This window comes from Pygocentrus nattereri, chromosome 29 (assembly GCF_015220715.1).
Source record: "Pygocentrus nattereri isolate fPygNat1 chromosome 29, fPygNat1.pri, whole genome shotgun sequence".
NCBI lineage: Eukaryota > Metazoa > Chordata > Actinopteri > Characiformes > Serrasalmidae > Pygocentrus > Pygocentrus nattereri.
In genome coordinates, this window is record NC_051239.1 from 14,363,162 (window position 1) to 14,383,888 (window position 20,727).

Genomic DNA, 20,727 nt, shown 5'->3' on the forward strand with positions numbered 1-20,727 from the left:
TTTACAGTGGCTTCTAAAGCAGCTCAGCCAATCCATTTGATAAAACTGCTTAAAATTCCAGGCTTATTAAATACTAAGGTATATTATTCAGTAACTACAGGGACATGCAAACAGGGTTGAACTATTCTTAGGCTATAGAAGTGTATAATAAATGGCCATGTAAGACGTTTGTTATATGAAAAACATTAGTGGAACTCCCATTTAATTTTGCTTTGCCATATTAAAAGTTTTATAGCAACACTAACAAAATGAATATCATTCGCCTGATATTAACACTCCAAATCATATTAGACATTTAGCATATGTACTACTTTTAGCATAACATAGAAGCCCTGTTCTAACATTATATAATTAGCATTAACTTGCTTTTTGCATAATTTGAATTCTTCTTGTGGTTTATCCACTCTTTTAGGCCCCTTCTTGTTATGTTTGCATTGCCTGTTCAATTTCACAGCCTTTGTCAAATCTGTTGCCTTGAAAGTCACATGCTTGTTTTTCTTAGAGTCCAACTTCTCATTCCTCAATACACCCACCTCCCCTATCCATAAATTCACGTGGATTTGCAATGGTCACAATCCTTCTCTCCCTTTTCCCTCCACTTTCTAGAACTTCCCACTGTTTCTCATTGGCTACTTTCTGCCATTGGGGTGTTTGTGCAGGCTTTATATGTCAGGCAGGTCCCTGATGGTCTGTACAGTGGAACGAAAGCTAACTGCAGGACGGGTAAGTTTGGCATGTGCTTGAACGCTTGCTCTTTCTTCTTGATTTTGACTCCTTGCATTGAATGTCTTGTCCTCCAACTGAACTCATATTTGTATATAGGCTAAATGGAGTAGACTAAATAAAGTCATTGTTTTTGGAGTTGAGAAGAAAAGGAGGTTAACTGTTTTTAAAAACGTTCTGCAGCTCATTACAGACATCATTGCTGTTGTCTTTTAGTTTTCAAATGCTGTTATATTTCAAGCCTGATTAGCACTCAACTTAGGACCATGTTTTAAAGCACCTTTTACATTTTGTAGTGAGGAATACAGCAGGATGGCATCACTGGGGCTTCTCTTGTTCACTGCAGCACTAATAGCTGGACTCTGCACTGCAGGTAACCAAGCTAACAGTGTGATCACATTCTGTATACTATGACCTCTTCAATGTAGATTTTCATTTATTACCTTCTTTACCTAGCCTCTACTGTTTTCTCTGCACCTAGATCTTTATTACTAGTTAATTACCACATTATAACCCATTTGATTCAAAGGGGGACTCCACCAACTATTCAAACGTTCTGCATAAATCAATCATTGCAATGTAAACAAAGTCACTCAGACTGGTTTGATGTGAAATCGTTATTATAGAGAAACATACAGACTCAGAGATCTCCACAATGGTGATGGTGGGAACCAGGGGTCACAATGTCAACAATGCAAAGGTAGCCATTTTATTTACTGTCCATAATGACCAGGGAACCTACATGCACAATGTTAATGAAGGTGAAATAGTGGAAAGTCAGAGGGGGACAAACTTCCTTACCACGCTCCGGATGGTTCTCACTGCCATGGACGGATTTTTGAAATTAAAATGTTTTAGACCAAAATTTTATCTCAGAACTGTTTCAAAACATTGTCTAATGCATCAGGCATGCCATGTAACAGATTTCTGTGATTTTTCAGCTTTGAGAGGCATTCGTTGCTTCAGATGTCTGGCTGCTATCACCACCTCTGTGAGCAATTCTGACTTGGTACCTTTCTAGAGTGCTGCAAGTCAGAATTCTGTATATGTATGTATGTATATATATATATATATATATATATATATATATATTGTGTGTGTGTGTGTGTCTGACCACTTTGTTTAGTTCTTAACAAGGTAAAATGACAAGAATGCCACTGCCTGTCAAAGGTTTGGGGACACGTGCTTTTGTAAACATGTGTAATAAATGAGGGTGTAATCTATGTTTTATGTCTATTTGCTAAAGCTGACAAAAAAAAACTTTGGAAAGCTACTCTTTTGAGAACTCTGAGAGTACTCCTGAAAAAGAAAACTATCAAATCAATACTTATGCAAACTTTAGGTCATTTTTTTTTTCACACTTTGATAAAAATATACCAAAAAAAACAACAAATATCTTCTCTATGTTAAACTCATTGCAGATATGTTTTTGTGTTAATTGAAAAGTAGCAGATTAAACATTTGTAAAAGGTGTACCTTTTAATTAAAGTTGGGCACTCACAGAAACTGAGAATGAAATTTTGTCAGTATTGGAATATCTAAAGCTGGGTTTTGGCCGTTATTGATGTTACTAGGCCTTCCCATGGCTTTCCACTAGAGAGTCAATATAAGTCAATCAGCAGGATGTAGGAAGGGCCAGAGCCGGTCTGGCGTGTAACTGCCTCAGTTGCTGGTCACAGCGGCGTTCTGGCGCCCCATCTGAGCATTCTGTTGGGCTCTGAGTGATCTGCTTTTAAAGAGCAGAAAGAGCCTGCCATCCCCAACAATGACTGTGAGTAATCAATTAGTGACCGCTAACCAAGCAGTCAGAAATGCAGAACAGACCGTGACATGGTGGCAACTTGGATGGCATGTACATTTTTTATATTTTTGCAAGAAAAGGATAATGGGTGTCAGTGCCACTGTGCAACTTTTGAAGGACTCCTGCGGGGTTTCCACATCTCAATGCATCTGCCCAAGACGTGTTGAGGAAGAACTTGCTGGAAGAAGAATGTTTCTCACAATTAATCTGCTCTAAGACCTTTGACCCCTAAGGCAAACTCTCACACTCTTTCAGCTACACTGCAGGCTAAATGTGAAGCAACAACTTCATAAAAACAAATACATCATAATTTTTTTAGAGATAACAGACAGTAATACGTTAATTATCATGGAACAAAATCTGCAGCAACACTGTACAGTTAAATGCTTCATTTGTTGCTTCTGATACACCTGCAAAGTTTTACTGCAGCCTTATGTTCATATCTGCCTGATTTTCAGCTTGATGAGCTGATATAGTATGTTAAATTAATTAATTAAATTGTATTAAAAACTTTCAATGTGAGACACTGGAATCAGCATTGTGTGAAGGCTTCTACACTAGTGTAAGAGTACATCTTTGCTAACCAGTGGAATATTCTGAGAAAAACATCTTTGGTCGAAGATGAATTTCAGAATTGTTCACAGTGGTGGTGATAGGAACCAGACATCCAACTGGTAAACTGAGTCTATCTGAGTCTGTGCGAGAAAAACAGTATATGTGTATTTTTTTTAGAAACTGTATAAGCAAGATATGGTATTTTTGATGCCCCGTTTTTAAAATAAAGGGGCATGAATAATTTATCATTATTCAGTTATTAGTCTTAGGACACATTATTCAGTCACTACTAATTATTCAATAACTATTATGAATTATTCACTAACTACTTAAAGTTGTTCCAAAACTACTATATACTATTACAAATTACTATAAATGATTTCAATAACTACTAAACTAATAAAAATATTTAGAAACTACTATGAATTATTCAGTAGCGTCTAGGACTGTGACTTTTCCATTAACTACAGTGACTTATTCATTAACTACTATCAATGTTTCAATAACTGCTACATAAATTTTGTTGTTACTCTAAATTATTCAGTAACTACTATTACCTATTCAGTAACTACTGAACTATAAAGTAACTTGGTATTCAGTAACTGTACTGTAAATGATACAGTAACCAATTATATAATTTCAGTTATTACACTAAATTATACAATAACTACTATTACTTATTAAGTAACTGTTAAAAATTATTCAGTGGCTACTATACATTGTTCAATAACTAGTGTTACTCTTTCAGTAACTATTGTAAATTATTCAGTAACTGCTATAAAATATTCAATAACTACTATAAATGATTTAGTAACTACTATTACTTATTCAGTAACTATGTTATTTAATTATTACTACAAATGATTCAGTAACTGCTATTATTATTCAGTAACTACTCTAAATTATTCACGGCAAGAAATTATTCAGTATCTGCTGATTTATTTAGCAACTACTATAAATTTAGTTATTGCTATAAATTATTCAGTAACTACTATTACTTATTCAGTGATATTTTAAATTATTAGTAACTATTACTTATTCTGTAACTATTCTAAATTATTCAGTAACTACTGATTTCTTTAACAATTACTATAAATGCAATTATTACTCAATTATCCCTTAATTAATCAGTAACTAATCTAAATTATTCAGTAAGTACTCTAAATTGTTCAGTAACTAATATTACTTATTCAGCAACTACTATCAATTTAGTTATTACTATAAATTATTTAGTAACTATTACAAATTATTCAGTAAGTAGTATTACCTATTCAGTTACTACTAGAATTGATTTACTAACTACTATTACTTATTCAGTAAGTACAATACATTTATTTATTTATTATTTATAAAGTAACTTTATTACTTGTTCAGTAACTACTATTACTTATTTAGTAGCAACTATGACTTATTCAATAATAAGTAAATAAAAAGTACTGTGATAATATCCAGTTAGTACTATAAACTATTCACTGTCTACTAGAAATGTTTCAGTAACTACAAAGAAATTATAATGTCAGCCCTTGTTGTGTGAGGGGTTAAGCCTCTTCCTCTGAAGTGCTAAAAAGAAGAATCAAAAACACGAACTTCAAGGAGAGAAGCAGGGAACTTTCCCAGCATATGGTGGCTCCTATTTCTCAGGGATACATTTCAACAAGCTCCACAACAACCCCACTGTTTGGCTCACTTTATGTCCTTTCAAGCAACTTTATTCTTTGAAAGGACGATTAGTGGCCATGAAGCTTAGGACTGGGCTAAAGAGAGAGGCAACACAACCAAGACATTGTCCCTGTCTGGTAAACTTGGGGATATTTGCCTCTGTCTAAAGAGGAGTACAAAGCGTGGTGCAGCATGATGAAACGCTTCATTTACTGCCAAGAATGTCTTGCAAGAGTTCGGCTTCTTGTCAGATTGAGACAGGCGGTGTTTTTCTTTCTTTCCCTCTCTGTCCCTCTCTCGTCCTGTTTGCCATGCTCTTGTAGATGTATTGTTCAGCTGATTTCTAATTAAGGATTTGATAATTGGTTTATCCCTACAGGGAGTCCTCAAATTGAATTAATCCGTGTGGAGTTAAATAAAGATTCAGCCTAATTATTTCGCATTTAGCTTAATACATACCAATGATATAATAGCAATCAGTTTGCACAGGAAAATCCCAAGTGTTGACCCAAAGGAATAGCTCTGTGAAAAAACTAATATGAAATCAAATATACAGTTCTGTGTAAAAGTCAGAGACTACTTTTCCTTTATTAAATTTTCAGTCAATATGGTAATTTCTTAGAATTTCTGTGCAAGACCTGATCAAGCCAAAACTGTCACCATCAGATAAACAATACCTAAAGCTTTCATTTTTGAGAGAGAGGAGAAAATCAATATCGTCTTTGTTCATAACTTAAATAATTGACAGGTGTTTCTGTCCATCCTCCCACTGTGAGACGATAAGTTGCGATAACAAGGATTTCCTTATCTAGCAGCTACTCACAAGCCTAAGAATACAATGCACAATGCCAAGCGTTGGATGGAGTGGTGTAAGGCATGCTGCCACTGGACTCTGGAGCAGTGGAAACATATTCTGTGGAGTGATTAATCATGCCTCTCTATCTGTCAGTCTGATGGACGAGTCTCGGTTTGTCAAATGCCAGGAGAACATTCCCTGCCTGACTGCATTGTGCCAACTATAAAGTTTGGTGGAGAAGGAATGATGCCCTGGGGTTGTTTTTCAGGGGCTGGCCTAGACCCCTTAGTTCCAGTAATGGGAAACCTTCATGTTTTAGCATATCAAGACATTTTGGACAATTACATGATTCCAGCTTGGGAACAGTCTGGGAAAGATCCTTTTCTGTTCCAGCATGACTAAGCCACAGTGCAAAAAGAAAGCTCCACAAAGGCATGACTGTACGAGTTTGGTGTGGAAGAACTTGACTGGCCTGAACAGAGTCCTGACCTCAACCTCATCAAACGAGCCAGGTCCTCTCATCCAACATCAGTGTCTAACCTCACAAATGCTCTTCTGGAAGAATGAGCAAAAATGAAATGAAAGCTGATATAGCTGCAAAGGGGGAACCAACTCCATAATAATGCCTTAGGATTTATAATGGGATGTTTTCCCAGGGCAGTCGTGGGCTGGAGGTTAGGGAACTGGCCCTGTGACCGGAAGGTTGCCGGTTCGATCCCCTCGGTCCTTGAGCAAGACACCTAACCCCCAACTGCACCCCGGGCGCCGTGGATAGGGCTGCCCGCCGCTCCGGGCAAGTGTGCTCACTGCCCCCTAGTGTGTGATCAAAAAGAAGTATCACTTAAAAAGCTCCTGTAGGTGTCCCAATACTTTTGTCCATAGAGTATACACACACACACACACATGCAAGACAGTGTTAGAACTACATAAATAAATCTATTTGAGATTACATAATGTCACATAAGGCTTGCTGTTTTCAGAATGCTGATTAGTGTAACTTTTATTATTTCTTATCTACATTAGCATCCAGTGAAAACCTACAGAAGCACAGTTTGGATACCAAACATGTCTTGGCTGATTGACCGGTTTTGGGAAAAATGTCAGATTTTGCCATGTATTGTTTTAACATGTTTTTCTGGTCTAATAACACAGTTGTTCTTTTTTATTGTTAGAAACACAACCATTAAAGGTGACCACCATTACGGTAGGTGATAAGAACCAAATTGAGCAAACTTTGTTTCTAAGTGGAACATGTGGTTTTGGATGCCTGTTAATAAATGGTAATTCAATAATGATAATAAACATCAAACTCCACTGACCTCCTCTACAGCAAGAACCGTACACAATGACGAAAGGCTCAGAACTGGAAGGCTTCTGTATGGACCTGCTTTCTACACTTGCCAGTAAACTGGGCTTCAAGTATGATGTTCATGTGGTGAAGGATGGGAAATACGGGGCCAAGGATGAACGTGGGAACTGGTTCGGCATGATTGGAGAAGTTGTGAGAGGGGTATGTTTCTTCCACAGGAGACATGTATTTATTTTACCTTGGAAGGCTGGTTTCAAAGCATCCCTTACTAAATAAATAGTGTTCGGAAAATGGTCAAGTACAAATTAATTCTGACTGCATTCATTTACATTACATTTACATTTACAGCATTTATCAGATGCTCTTATCCAGAGTGACTTACAAGAAGTGCTTTTCCTATCTAGAGAAAGTATCTTTGCTAGTTGAAAATAGGTTAGAGAAATGAGCTCAGATCCTGCTAGAAACAAAAGCCCATGTTGATACCTAGAGAAAAAGGAACAGAGTTAAATACAGCACAGTGCAATACAATACCACACATTTCAATAAGTGCAGTGCAATACATTACAATTAAATATTTAATTCAGTGCTCATTTAAGTACTGTATAAAGAAATACTGTATAAAGTACTGTATAAAGAGATGAGTCTTAAGTCTGCATTTAAAGTCTTGAAGTGTGTCTTCCATGCATCTTGAAGGATGGCAGGTCAGGTCGAGCTATACTCAAAGCTTGACGGGCTCGTGGTACTGTTCGAGTTTTGACCATTGCCATCAAGTAGGGAGGAACTGGTCCATTTTTGGCCTTGTAGGCAAGCAGCAGGTTTTAAATTTATTTATTACATGAAACTATGCAAATACAGCCTCAATGAGAAAATAAATAAAATACACTTAAAATGTAGGATACAAACAATGTAAACCCCCTGTTTTTCAGTTGATTTAAGAAAAGGAAGATGTTAGTGACAACCATACAAACCCAGTTTCCACAATGACTTCCACAAAGCAATTTTGCCTGAAATGTTCTCTATCCAGCTACTCTGGGATATTCATGCTCTGATTGACAAACATTATAGAGGAAACCTTGAAAATCCACCTCATGAGCTAGAGTTGCATGCCCCCAGAATGTAAAGGCCAGTTTCCCAGATCCAGATTAAACTGAAGTGGATTTTCAATGATGAAACGTTCATTAGTCCAACCATTTTACATGTTTCTACTGTGCATCAGTCCATTTCAGATAAGCTTGAGCCCAGAGAAGTCAGCGGTGTTTCTGAATGTTGTTGACATATGACTTCCACCATGCATAGTAATGTGTTAACTTACATTCATGGATGCAGCAGCAAACAGTGTTTATTGATAATGGTTTGTCAAACTATTCTCAAGTCTATATGGTGATGTCCATCACCATCCACCATCCATTCAAGATATTCATTTTATTGTAGCCTCAATCATGGCTTTAAAATCCTTTAGTAATTTGACTCCTTGCATTTTCATTTAGACCTTCAAATGACAGATTTTGCGCATTTAAATGTATTGACCAACTAAATGAATCTCCTTGTAAAATGAAACTGCCCACTGCTACGCTAATTTATCTTTGTGTTCTCATTAGGAAGCTGACCTGGTCTTGGCACCCCTCACCCTGACCGCTGTTCGGGAGGCAGCTGTGGACATGACCAAACCTTTTATGCAGACAGGCATCAGTTTTTTGATGAGAAAGGACATTGCCTCTGACGACTCGCAGTATCTCAGCTTTTTAAACCTCTTCTCCACCGAAATGTGGATGGGCATTCTTGTGGCTTATCTACTGACCTCCTTCTGTATCTATCTGGTGGCTCGGTGAGACACACTCACTCTTTTACCTTTCTTATCTTCAGCCAGGACATTAAATAGAGGTTATTACCAGAGAGAGACTGCTTAAGATGGGAGATATGAGGTTGAGTGGAATAAGGCTTGAAATGGATTATTTGTGTGTGTTTTATGAAGGATTAGCCCGTCTGAATGGGACCAACCCCAGACAGAGGACAATCATTTCACGCTTTCACACAGCTTCTGGTACACCATTGGAGCCCTGACTCTGCAAGGTAACAAACTCAATTAACCACCACATACACACATTTATCTACTAAGAAGAAAAATACTTTGACATACAGATGTAATTTATATCTGTAAGGGGGAGCGAGGAGGCGGACGCACACGCTGAGATAAGCGAGATTTATTAGGGGCAAATCCAGGGTCGTGGTCAAAACAGTCCAGGGTCAATGAGCCGACACGTACAGATTTAGGGTATGACATAACGAAGATCAGAACCAACACAAACAAAGACCAGGTACACAGATACAAAGACTGGCAAATGCAAGGGGCAAACACAGGGCTTAAATACACGGAACAATGAGGGACAGGTGAAAACAATCAGGGGCGGAGTTACAAAACCAAAACATGAGCACATGGACAGGACTGGGAGGGGCCAATCGTGACAATATCTCAAATATATGACATATAAATGGTAGTACTGTGCAAAAGTTAAAGAACTGCCTCTGATTATTTCATTCGTTTATTCCAGTCAACACCATCATTAAGTGCATGTTATTAATTTATGTTATGGAAATTTCACCTCCGCATTTAACCTGTCCGTGAAGTGGAACACCACATACACACTAGTGGGCAGTGAGCACACTTGCCCAGAGCAGTCGGCAGCCCTATCCACAGCAGCCGGGAGCAGTTGGGGGCTAGGTGTCTTGCTCAATGACACCTCAGTCATTGACTGTCAGCACTGGGGATTGAACCGGTGACCTTCCGGTCACTGGGCTAGCTCCCTAACCTCCAGCAAACGACTGCCCCTGTTTTCCACACCTCCAAAGTTCAGTCTTAGGAGTTGCATTTCCTGCTTCTCATGTTATCATTCATGGATGTGGGGATGTTGAGGTCTGAAATCTGGGCTAGTGCTGCTCAAATATGACAAACATCATAAGCAGGATCATTACAGTCAATGTTCAGATCACGATTGTTTAACATGATCACTTATTGACTTGAGAAACATCATGCATTCATGAAACTTTAACTTTTTAACAGATTGAATTTCAGATTGTTAAACATTTTGGACGTATTGTCTTGTGCAGACACTACCATGTTAAAATGTAGGTTATTTTGCGCAGTATTTGTTGTTGTTCCTCTTCTGAAAACCAAAGTGTTTCCAAGCAGCTGAATTGATTTTACCTTTCTTGTTGAGCAAAGGCTCTTTTCTGTAATCTTGGCTCAAGTTGAATCATACCACAGCCTGGCTAAGAGTGAGTTTGGGCTTTTAGGGAGGGTGCACTGCTATAAAGGAAAAAGGGTCCGCTGGATTTATAACACAAGACACAGAGAACATCATTGCATTTGATTTGCAAATGTTCTGCTTTCTTTTCTCAGTAATGGCTTCTTGACAGCTACACATCCTTTATTACTCAGTGTTGAGTCGTCTTCTCACAGAGGAAGGATGGACACAAACACTTGTGGATTCTTTCAGATCTGAAGGAAGAGTGGAGCTTGATTTTCTCCTCTCTCTCAAAGATGAACACTTTAAGTACTTTTTATCTGAGAGTGATGTTTGGATGGTCTACTCGGTTGTGAGGAGGCCCATTTTCAACTCTTCAGCTCTGAAATATCTCCTAAAATGAATAACTTACGTTATACGTATTGGCTGAGATGTCAACAAAGTCATTCAAAGAGGTTTAATGTGAAATGCTCCATTCTAGAGAAACTTACTGAGTCAGAATTGTTCACAATGGTGGTAATAGGAACCAGATGTCTGAAGAGTTTAACGCCTCTGAAAGCTCCTTCAAAGACAACTATTACATAAAATGGTTAGATATATGCTGCATTATGTCTGACATATTGTTTTATGTTTTATGAGAACATTTTGGCCTAAAATGTATATTAATCCATTTATTTTAATCAATTCACGGCAAAGGGATGAATGCAGAGTGTTGCGTGCTATGTTTATGTTGTAGACATGGCAGCACCTAGTTAATATCATCACCACTGTAAAGAATCACTGTAAAGTGTCTTTGCAATGAGCCATTTTACATCAAACCTCTCTGAATGACTTTTGACATCTCAATGACTGAATTATACAGAAATTTTGAAAAAGTGGTGGAATTCCCCTTTAATTCTTCTTTCTACAGGAGCTGGCCCTCACCCCAAGGCCTTGTCAGGACGGGTGATTACCGCCATCTGGTGGATGTTTTCGTTAGTGGTGCTGGCCTGCTACTTCGCCAACCTCAGCTCTTGGCTACATTTAGATAGCAAACATCTGTCAATTAAGAGCTTTGAAGACCTAGCCAACCAAAACGTCATTCAGTATGGCACGCTGAAGGCCTCTTCCACCCTAGCATACTTTAAGGTAGGCTGTGTACGACTACATACCATTGCAAATTTCTTAAGCTGAACCAACAGTTTGGATTAAAAGCCTCCTGCACTTCAGTTTTGCACTAAAGCTACAAAGATATTACAGCTATCAAATAATGACGGTTTATAACCCACCAATTATTATCATGCAAACCGCCTGTCTAAAGCATCACATACTCAAACCACCTCAACCACATCAATCGCAGACAGGCTTACTTCGGTGGTTTCTGACAGTATGACATACTGTTATCCACAAAAATAGACAAAAGCACATATGCAGTATGTTTCTTCACCAAACTATTGCTTAAGATGTTTAATCTTATTACACAGCGTGACCCAACACACTTTGTTGAATAATTAAAAAAATATTTAAGCTGGAATAATCATATTTTTATACAAGCAACATATACATCTCTGCTACAAATGAACGCTTGACCATTGTTTCCAGCCCCTACCGTTCATATACAATTCCACAAACTCCCAGAATGACAGGAAGTGCAATGTTACAATTTACCCCATGGGTGGATTCACTGTAATAGACAGAAGGCTGGTTGTAGCACTTGCTGGAAATGTCTGATGAATTATTGCAAACAAAGTTAAGTCAATATAATTTCATGTTGTAAGAAACAAATATTTTCCAACCAAACTGCATTATATATTATCATCTATAAGGCAGACAGGCAGCTCAACTGATTGGTACAAACATATGAAATTATATATGAAAACTCACATAAGACTGTGTCAAACAGTGACACATTAATTTTATATAAATAAAACGCCATACATCAGTAAAATAAAACTGTTATAGAAGAAATTGTATTGAAGAAAACCTCATATCTCCAAAATGGTAACTTTACAGGAGAAGGAAAACACATACTTTACTTTTAATGTAAGTCAATGGAAACAGACTTTTTTTCCAAGTCATTTCTTTTGATCCACTCGTCATGAAATTTACATACAATGTAAAGGGCAACCGGTATTTTCACATTTTTATTTTCAAAAACGTTTTCCTCCCGACAACAGCAATATGGAACATTGCATCTATATAACCACAGTTTTACCAGCTGTTAATGTCAATTTCATTCATATATTTATTTTAAAAATTCGTTATTAGCATCTAAATGATACTAATAAAGTAAAACATACTTGTTTTCAGATGTTTTCTCTTTTTCATCTTAAAATCTGTATGAACATGCAGAACAAAAAGACAATTTACTTTATTTGTTTATTTACTAAAGGAGGCTTAGTTGTAGCACCATGTGATTAAAGTAATATAAGGTTGGATTTCGTCATTTACACAAACAGCTCAGTAAAAACTTTGGAACTCCTTGGCACAGATCTCTTTAAAACGCTGATGAATCACTTTGAATTTTCATGGGAGAACGTGGCTAAGAAATGTTGTATTGTGTCCTGAAGCACGCGCTGCTTGACCTTCTTTACCAACGTAAAAGGCAGTGTTAAGTATTAAACATTAGGTTGTTTTCTACACTCCCCTAAGCCCCTCTCACTGCTAACCTGGCAGTCAGACTCCTGGAGGCAGATTCATACTACAAAAGCAATATGTGCCATCTATAAACATCACATGAAGCACTAGTTCATCATATAAGGCCCTAAATTGCCAAAGCCCTTATGTGGCGGCCATCTCTGCAACACCACAGTCAGGCATTTCCAGCCATACAAGACACCAAAATACTCGAAACTGAAGGTCAAATAACTTTTTCAAAAACATATTTGAAAATGGAGCGATTGGCCTTAGCGTTGGTGTTTAAGACTTTCCTTACCATAAAGACTTTCCTGACCAACCAAAGTTAATGTTTAAAAAAGCAAATAAAATAAAAATAGAAAAGAAAGGTCAGATCTGCAGGAGACGGTGCATTTCACATCAAACTACTAAATGATTTTGTTTACATCTTAACCATTTACTTATGTAGGAATTTAGAAAATTTGGCAGAGCTCCTCTTTATTTGTCATGTAAGGGTTCAATTCTCAAAAAAAGTCAAGAACAGAAGTATCAATATTTCAGTATCAATCCACACAAACCCAGCTAGAACTTCTGTTGTTCTCGAAAGACACATGACACATCGTTATTGCATAAAACTGCAATAAAATACAAATGAATACAATACAAAGTGAATGCTGTCAGAGCTAGTAACTGAGGTTAGTCAAATTTTACCATTGTTCAATACTCTTAGATGTAAACAAAGTCATTCAGATTGAATGATTGTTGAATTTATTTATAAATAAACTTACTGACTAACCTTATTATTTACTACGCAAATGTTTTATATGTAATTTTAATAATTATAAAACAGTAGGAAATGTGCATCTCTGTTCTGTATGGATACAAAAAAATAAATAAGCTCCCAAACAATTAGTCACTTTACATGTTTATGGTGGAGGACTTAAGACTCTAGGAGATGGCACTGCATGATGATCGAGCTATAAATACCTGCAGTGTATGTGACGGGATATGTTTTGCCTACGTACTGATTTAGATTTTTAGCGTCCTTGAGCTTTTTACAGACTGTGTATATTTCACATACACATTTATGTGGGTCTCACCCTTCAGTCTATCAGTAAGATATCCATGTTATGACCGCCAGATCTTATACTTTTTCTTATTTTGCTGTAAATAGTCTAGAGATTTAACTTTAACTTTTACTATTTATAATGTTTATAATATTTATGCTGTTTCCCGTTTCTATTACTGAGTGCCTCACTTCTATTACTCTGCTGCTGTAATACTGTGAATTTCCCCGCTGTGGGACTAAGAAAGGATTATCTCATCTTATCTTGTCCTTGTCCCTTGTCCAAACAGAACTCCAACAATCCCACCTATCGGCAGATCTATGAGAATATGGAGAGGCAGCAGAGCTATGTGCAGTCGATGGATGAGGGCATCCGCAGGGCTCAGGAGGAGAATTACGCCTTCATCGGAGAGTCTGTGTCACTGGACCTGGCTGTTGCACGCTACTGCAACCTGATGCGCTGTCCTGAGGTCATCAGCATGAGAGGCTACAGCATTGCAGCTCCATTGGGTAGGTGCAGGCCAACCTGGGACGCAAACCAGTTTAACAAGCCCTCATGTTCTCTTCTTGGGGGGTGGGGGGTATGGGGGGGGATCCCTAACAGCATTTTAACGGCGTTCCATTATTTTATTAGATGAAGTAAAGTTTTTTAGATGCGCCTACGGAGCGCTGAGGGACAGAGTGAACACAACTTTGTCGAATTCACCTGCAGAATTTGCCTTAAAATCATTACGTCAAAACCATGAACTTCACTTTGCTGAACTTGTACATCACTCCACTAGTTTGTTACACCAAGTATAAAGCCAGAGAAAACAATTATTGGCAAATTTTATGGATATTATATTCTTCCTTCTCCAAAAAAACATGTCACAGTTAGCCGATTAGCTCACAGAGGCTAATGTGCTGAGGATAAGGGTGTCCTGTTTGAAAAATCTGTTCCCCACTTTCACCTCCCGCCATGAGTCACCCCCTGTGTAATGTAACTGTGACGCACATCCAATTGGTGAGTCAAAGTGGGTGAAGACTCGTTAAAGTATTGAAACTGGGCCGAACAGTGGGCGCATGATAAAGTGTGATAAACCCCCATATAGCCTAAATTTGTGTTGTCCTACTAAGTAGGTTAATCTTGCTCCTGTGAGCACACAATGTGTGTGTACAAAATATATACTATAAATAACAGCAGCAGCAATGAAAACAAGGTAATAAAGCATTAAAGGGGAGAAATCAGTACATAGCTGATATGTAATCTGTCACATCATGGCCTAAAACAGACAGCAGACTGCATGCTATATGCTATATGTTTGCTTTATCATTACACTAGCTAATGTTAACACTAACGACACTAGGCAGTTAAATGATCATGTTACTAGGTGAAGGTTTAAGTGAAGGTTTTCTATTATAAATGCACCACTGGTTATATGAAATTGTCTGACTGTCACGTCACTGTCACGTCTTAAACACCCCAAGGAAGAAAACAGCTATTATGATATTAAGCACCCAATTTAACCACATGAATATATCTTAACAAGGAAAAAGGCCCTAAAAACCCTACTGAGGTCATACACGTCAGTGAGCTAACGTAGTGTGGCCATTATTACCAAGGGATTAGTTCTGAGGTGAGGAGTGTTTCATCCACTTTTAGACAAGTGCTATTTTTTAACAGACTGTGCCTTCTCAAAGTCCTCTTTGTTCAGTGTGTGCCCTTTTTAACAAGTGGTTTGGACAAAATGGAGCACTTCAAGCAATAAGTGGACAAAATGACATAATATGGCCCATTAAATAGAAAAAAAACAGGCTTACACATCCAGTTTCAAATTGGCAATTTCATCTGCCAAAAGTGGATCCACCATAATAGGCATGTTGCTGTGTAAGAGTGCAGTTTGGCATTTGACCTACTAATTTTCGACTCTTCTCTCAAATCTGAATAAAGGGAGTGGTGAAAATCAGGCGTTATCCTTTCGAATGTATCCATTTTCTATTTCTTCCTTTGTTAGAGAGTGCTTGACTGGGGCTCCCTATGTTATACTTAAATCTTACTGTGGTATTAAGGAATATAAATGAACAGTTTAGAATATGGCTGCAAGCTATAAGCATAGCATAGCTAGGTAAATCGCATCATACATGTATACGCTACTCATTCTGCAAACAAAAAGCAGTCTGTCATAGCAGCGTCACAGACTAGAGCCCCTGTCAATGATGCATGCCACAGTTAAACAGTGACTTTTTGCATCCCATCAAATTATAAAGAGGATTAGAATAGCAATACCACAATCCAGGCAGAGCTACAGCAATCTTCAGTGTAACCCTACATGTGAACGGGTTTGGTCTTTTTCTGAAAGCACTAGGTTTTTAACTTCTAAACCTAAAACTTGAACTTCTTTCCCTTTACATCTAGCCAAGAGTAACATCCTCTTAATTCCACTAGCTGTTTTACTGTCCCACCGATGGGTAGGTCACTATAAGAAACAGGCCAAACGCCAACCGCTACCCTTCCTCTTCTTCCCTGGAGGACCTGTTTGAATAACTAAGAGAGCTTTGCTAAAGGCTTATAGGAATGTTTGTCTGCTCTGAGGCCATCTTGATAATGCCACTGAGCATTTGAGTTTGGCTCAATAGCCCACAAAAATGTGTGTGTGTGTCTGTGTGTGTGTGTGTGTGTTACACTAGAAACAAGCAGAACAAACAAGAGGGAGATAATTGACTAATTTGCTACCATGCCACCCTGCGACAGACCAGTCTAACAGCCCTGGTTCATTCAGAACTTAAAAACTTTAACTTTTTTTCTGAATTCATAATAAATTCTCGAAATTTCTGCCCATTTTGACACCAGCACCCGGAATACAAGAGAAGAAAATCACTCTTATTTCCAAAAAGGAAATATGCTCTTTAAACCTCAGGCACAGCTATGTTCTGCTGCCAAATCCCATCTAGGGTTATTGATCAGGAAACAAAACTGGGTGATGGTATCTCACACTCACACTTTACCCAGCTGAATTAATGTCAGCATTAATGGTATTTGACTACTGAAATTCCTTTAAAGCTAAGTTTACATACATTAAATTATGACTAGTCTTGGACAAAACTGCAATACTAGTGTTGATTCACTCCTGAAAAGTCTTTTTATTCCAGGATTAGGCCTCTTCTGGGTCTGTAACTGTATCTTGAAGTTTGAGACTGCTCAGCAGTCACTGTTTCTGTTTGTGTTTTAAGGCTTTCCTTTGCTGAAAAATCTGAGTGTGGCCATCCTCCAGCTGAGTGAGTCCGGAGAGCTGGATTACCTCCGCAGCAAGTGGTGGGCCAGCAGCTGTGTAGCGGAAAACGCCCAGGCCTCTTCCCTGAAGGCCAGCAGCCTAAAGGGTGTCTTCTTGCTGCTGGCGCTCGGCCTGGTCCTGGGAGTCGCTATGGCCCTCATGGAGCTGGCTTCCAAGTCAAGAAGCATCGCTAACTCACAGCGGGTAGGTCCAGAGCTTGGTTTCAGATTTTCAGAAACTCAGGTGAAGTGGATGGCAAGGTAATTTTTCTCTGCAATTGATCTGCCCATATTGGGCCTACAAATGTGTTATTTCTTGGCACCTCTTGCAAGGTTATACAGAGTGGCAAAATCCCATTCAATCTAATGGAAAATTTTAACAGTCATTTGAAATGATTTTTGTTATATTTAGATGTGAAAGGACATGTAATCTCAGCCTGTCTTACAGCTGTGCAGTGTTTCCCCAGCTTTGATGTTAAAGCACCCCTGTCCTGCACTGTTTTCCCACATCATTCAACTCAGAAAGGGCTTATTAATTAGCTGATTTGTAGGATCGGTGTGTTTGCACAGCCTTTTTATTGTAGTAGGTACAATATCAATGCCAACTACAAATGTTAAAGCATTGGTTTATTTAAAAATGACATTTTACCTCATGATATCCAAAGTTTCCTTCACTAGTTTTGCACTGGAGCTGAAGGTCTAATAAAACGTAGTGTAAGTCTACATCACCCAAAATCTTTTTTAGCCAAGCAGCTCTAGTGCAAATGTAAAGAATCAAACTGCATACATCAAATATGCCTTGATAATTGGACCACCTTTAGGGTAATGGGAAAATTGTGTAAACTTAATTTTTTTGGTAAGCCATTCATTTAAAACAGTTGAAGGTGGTGAACTTCTGCTGAGCCCACGGGTCGACATGTGGCTGCTGATCATTCTAACACTGTTTTAGCAAAAAATGGTTAGAAATGCTGGAGTTAATGTGGCCTTTATCTGCTAATTCACCATTTAACCCTGAAGCTTGGTGCACAGACTGCTGGTCACAGCAACGTAGACAGCTGCCTTGCCTAACTAGCAGCAAACCAAAAGGCAAAGAGAAAGATTTAAGATGAACATCAATAAATTAGAGATGAGTGGACTAATTTGTGTTTATAATCACCCCAGCTGGTTTCCTGATATGTTTAGTTTGCAATGAGAAACTGTCAAACACTAAAAAGTTGTGAAGATGAAGTCAGCTTCTCGTTCAAATTTTCCCGTCTCACCATTTAATGGTGCCTGAGACACCAGAATGTAACTGCCACACCATGTAAGGTGAAACGGGAAAATTCTAATAAGAAACTGACTTCATCTTCGCGACTTTGATCAAAAAGCTGTTGAACGAGAAGTTGACTTCACAAAAAAAGTCGCAAAAGTTGAACATTGAGAGACGTTTAATAAGAAACCACCCTAATTTTCTGGAAAAGTTTCCTGCCAGAGATGATAGAAAAGCAACTGTAGCTGAGCTAAAGCAAAGTAAGCCTGCATTTTCATTTATATTTTTTGCCTATACTAGCACATACTGAGACATATTAACAGCCAGGATGGTGAAATGTTATTTCATTAAAATGGACATAAAATGTTGTGGCTCCCAATGTGGCTTGATTTTTGTTGAAAGAGATTGGATCTTATTACATTTGAGTTGCTGACCCCTGGCTTAGCCTATCAAATGTTGATTACATGACAAAAGACTCTTTCTGTCTAAACAGTGTGACTTTTCACATGCACAAACAAATTAAATGGGTTCATTAATTTGAAGTTAATGACGTACTAAATGTAGTTACTTTGGGCACAACAAGTTCACAATAAATTAGGTTGGATGGGATTTTTACCAAAATTCTGTAAAGCTTAAAGCTGTCAATATAACACACATTTATGGGAGATCAACGGGTAAGTTCAGCTTAGTCAGAAAAGCCGAGATACACAGGGAATATTTTGCTTTGGTTGACAATTTGCCATTAATTCTGTGAAATCTGAACATTGCCTTGGAGGTTTAAAGCTCAGAGAAAAATGAATAGTGGAAACTCTGCACAACAAGAGTTGCACTTTGTCTCTCGGTATCAACAGTGACTTTTAGTTTCTAGCAGTATCTGAGCTCAGGACTGTCTTTCTCTCTAATCTATTGGTAACTAGAAAAGACACTTTCTCTAGACAGACAAAGCACTTCTTGTAAGTCGCTCTGGATAAGAGCGTCTGCTAAATGCTGTAAATGTAAATGTAAACAAGAATAGTATTAGGAGAAATGGGGAATGTCCTCTAGATAATAAGCCACAAGATGCTGTGCATTACTGTGATTTTATCACAGAGTTGGGGTGTTCTTAGTAGAATCATAGTAACGTTCAGCCTCCAGTGGCTTACTGCTTTTATAAAACAGTGACAACAAAAATATGATACTATATACATTTTCAATTCACAATTTAAGTAAAAATGAACAATAATTGTTATGAACAATTTTTTCTACAAGTGTAGTTGATTTAGAGAATGAAGCAGGACAGGAACTTTCAGTCGCCCATCAGTGTGTATTTCAGTGATTTCATGAACTTTGCTCTTGGTCATAAATTAAGAAATGTAACAACATAATATTGTTTAATTCAGAAACTCTCACCTTGTAAGGAGTTCTGATCTCCAAATTACCACTGCAATTATGATGGTCATTTCAACTAGCACCTTAATGCGATTTGTGAATTAGCACCAAGCTAATGGGGTGACACATTCTTTTTCCCACACTGGGTTTAGGCAGATCTGCTGAAAACATGCACAATTGACATATATAAGACATTAAAGTAGCATATTCTTTACTTTTTACGTTGCAGTTTTACAGTGAATCATTCAGTGAATGGACGACCAGTTTAGCCCAAACCAAGTTCTTAGAAAAGAATACATTCAACTTCATGACGTTCCTCATTTTGCAACTGCGTTTCTTTTAGAAATCCTGCTGTTCCGTCTTGACCACTGAACTAAGTCAACGGTTTGGAAGAAGTGAGGAGAAGATGTCTGCAGGAACAGATGAGAAATGCAAAGCTTAAATCTGCCCACCACTAATCAAGGAAACCCATTGATTTCTGTTCTCTGATTTAGCTGATTTTTCACCTCTGTTAAAAAAAAGACATACTTTAGAAACTGTGCTAATTTCTTAAGTGTGTATGAGACTGTCGTCATCTTTGCCTTTTAATATAAAATATTTTAACCGCACAAGATTAAGATTCTTTAGGATTGTGCAGGATATTGGGTCTCATTCACCAATATCTTCCTTGAGAAAGGTCCTAAGAAAAAGTCTACATCACATTCATGATGTGTTCTTAAAGCTCACCTTTGTGCTCTTAAGTGTGTGTAGATTTTGTTTTTACTTAAAAACAAATCCCAAATAAAAAAACATTGGTGAATGTCATAATTATTGCAAAAAACTGCATGAAAAAAAACGTTGGTGAATGAGGCTCATTGGTTTTATATTGCCTAGTCTTGAACCGATCACATCTAACAATGGCTCTGAAATAGATGAACTAGCTAAAGTAACTTTTGCGTATTTTTAGCCGAAATTACTCCTAGAGCATGGTGAGTTTCATCTGGCAAGTAATACTGGTTAAAATGTGGTGTGAAATTAGATTGTTGAGCAGCCAAGGCTTACGTGAAATATTATGTCGATTTTATACTGTAATGCTGATAATACAAGTGAAAATAAAAGGCAAACATTTTCTGTT

General features: G+C 37.8%; 1 protein-coding gene across 1 annotated transcript; it reads left to right on the forward strand.

The window, feature by feature from the left end:
* Nucleotides 1-580: 580 nt before the first annotated feature.
* On the forward strand, nt 581-20,727 carry si:ch211-251b21.1 (uncharacterized protein LOC571720 homolog). Its single transcript, XM_017705791.2, has 10 exons — nt 581-723; nt 1,020-1,096; nt 6,707-6,738; nt 6,865-7,044; nt 8,442-8,668; nt 8,816-8,913; nt 10,996-11,213; nt 14,037-14,256; nt 16,957-17,201; nt 19,957-20,727. The coding sequence occupies exons 2-10, from the start codon at nt 1,036-1,038 to the stop codon at nt 20,053-20,055; spliced, it is 1,380 nt and encodes a 459-aa protein (XP_017561280.1). The 5' UTR covers nt 581-723; nt 1,020-1,035; the 3' UTR covers nt 20,056-20,727.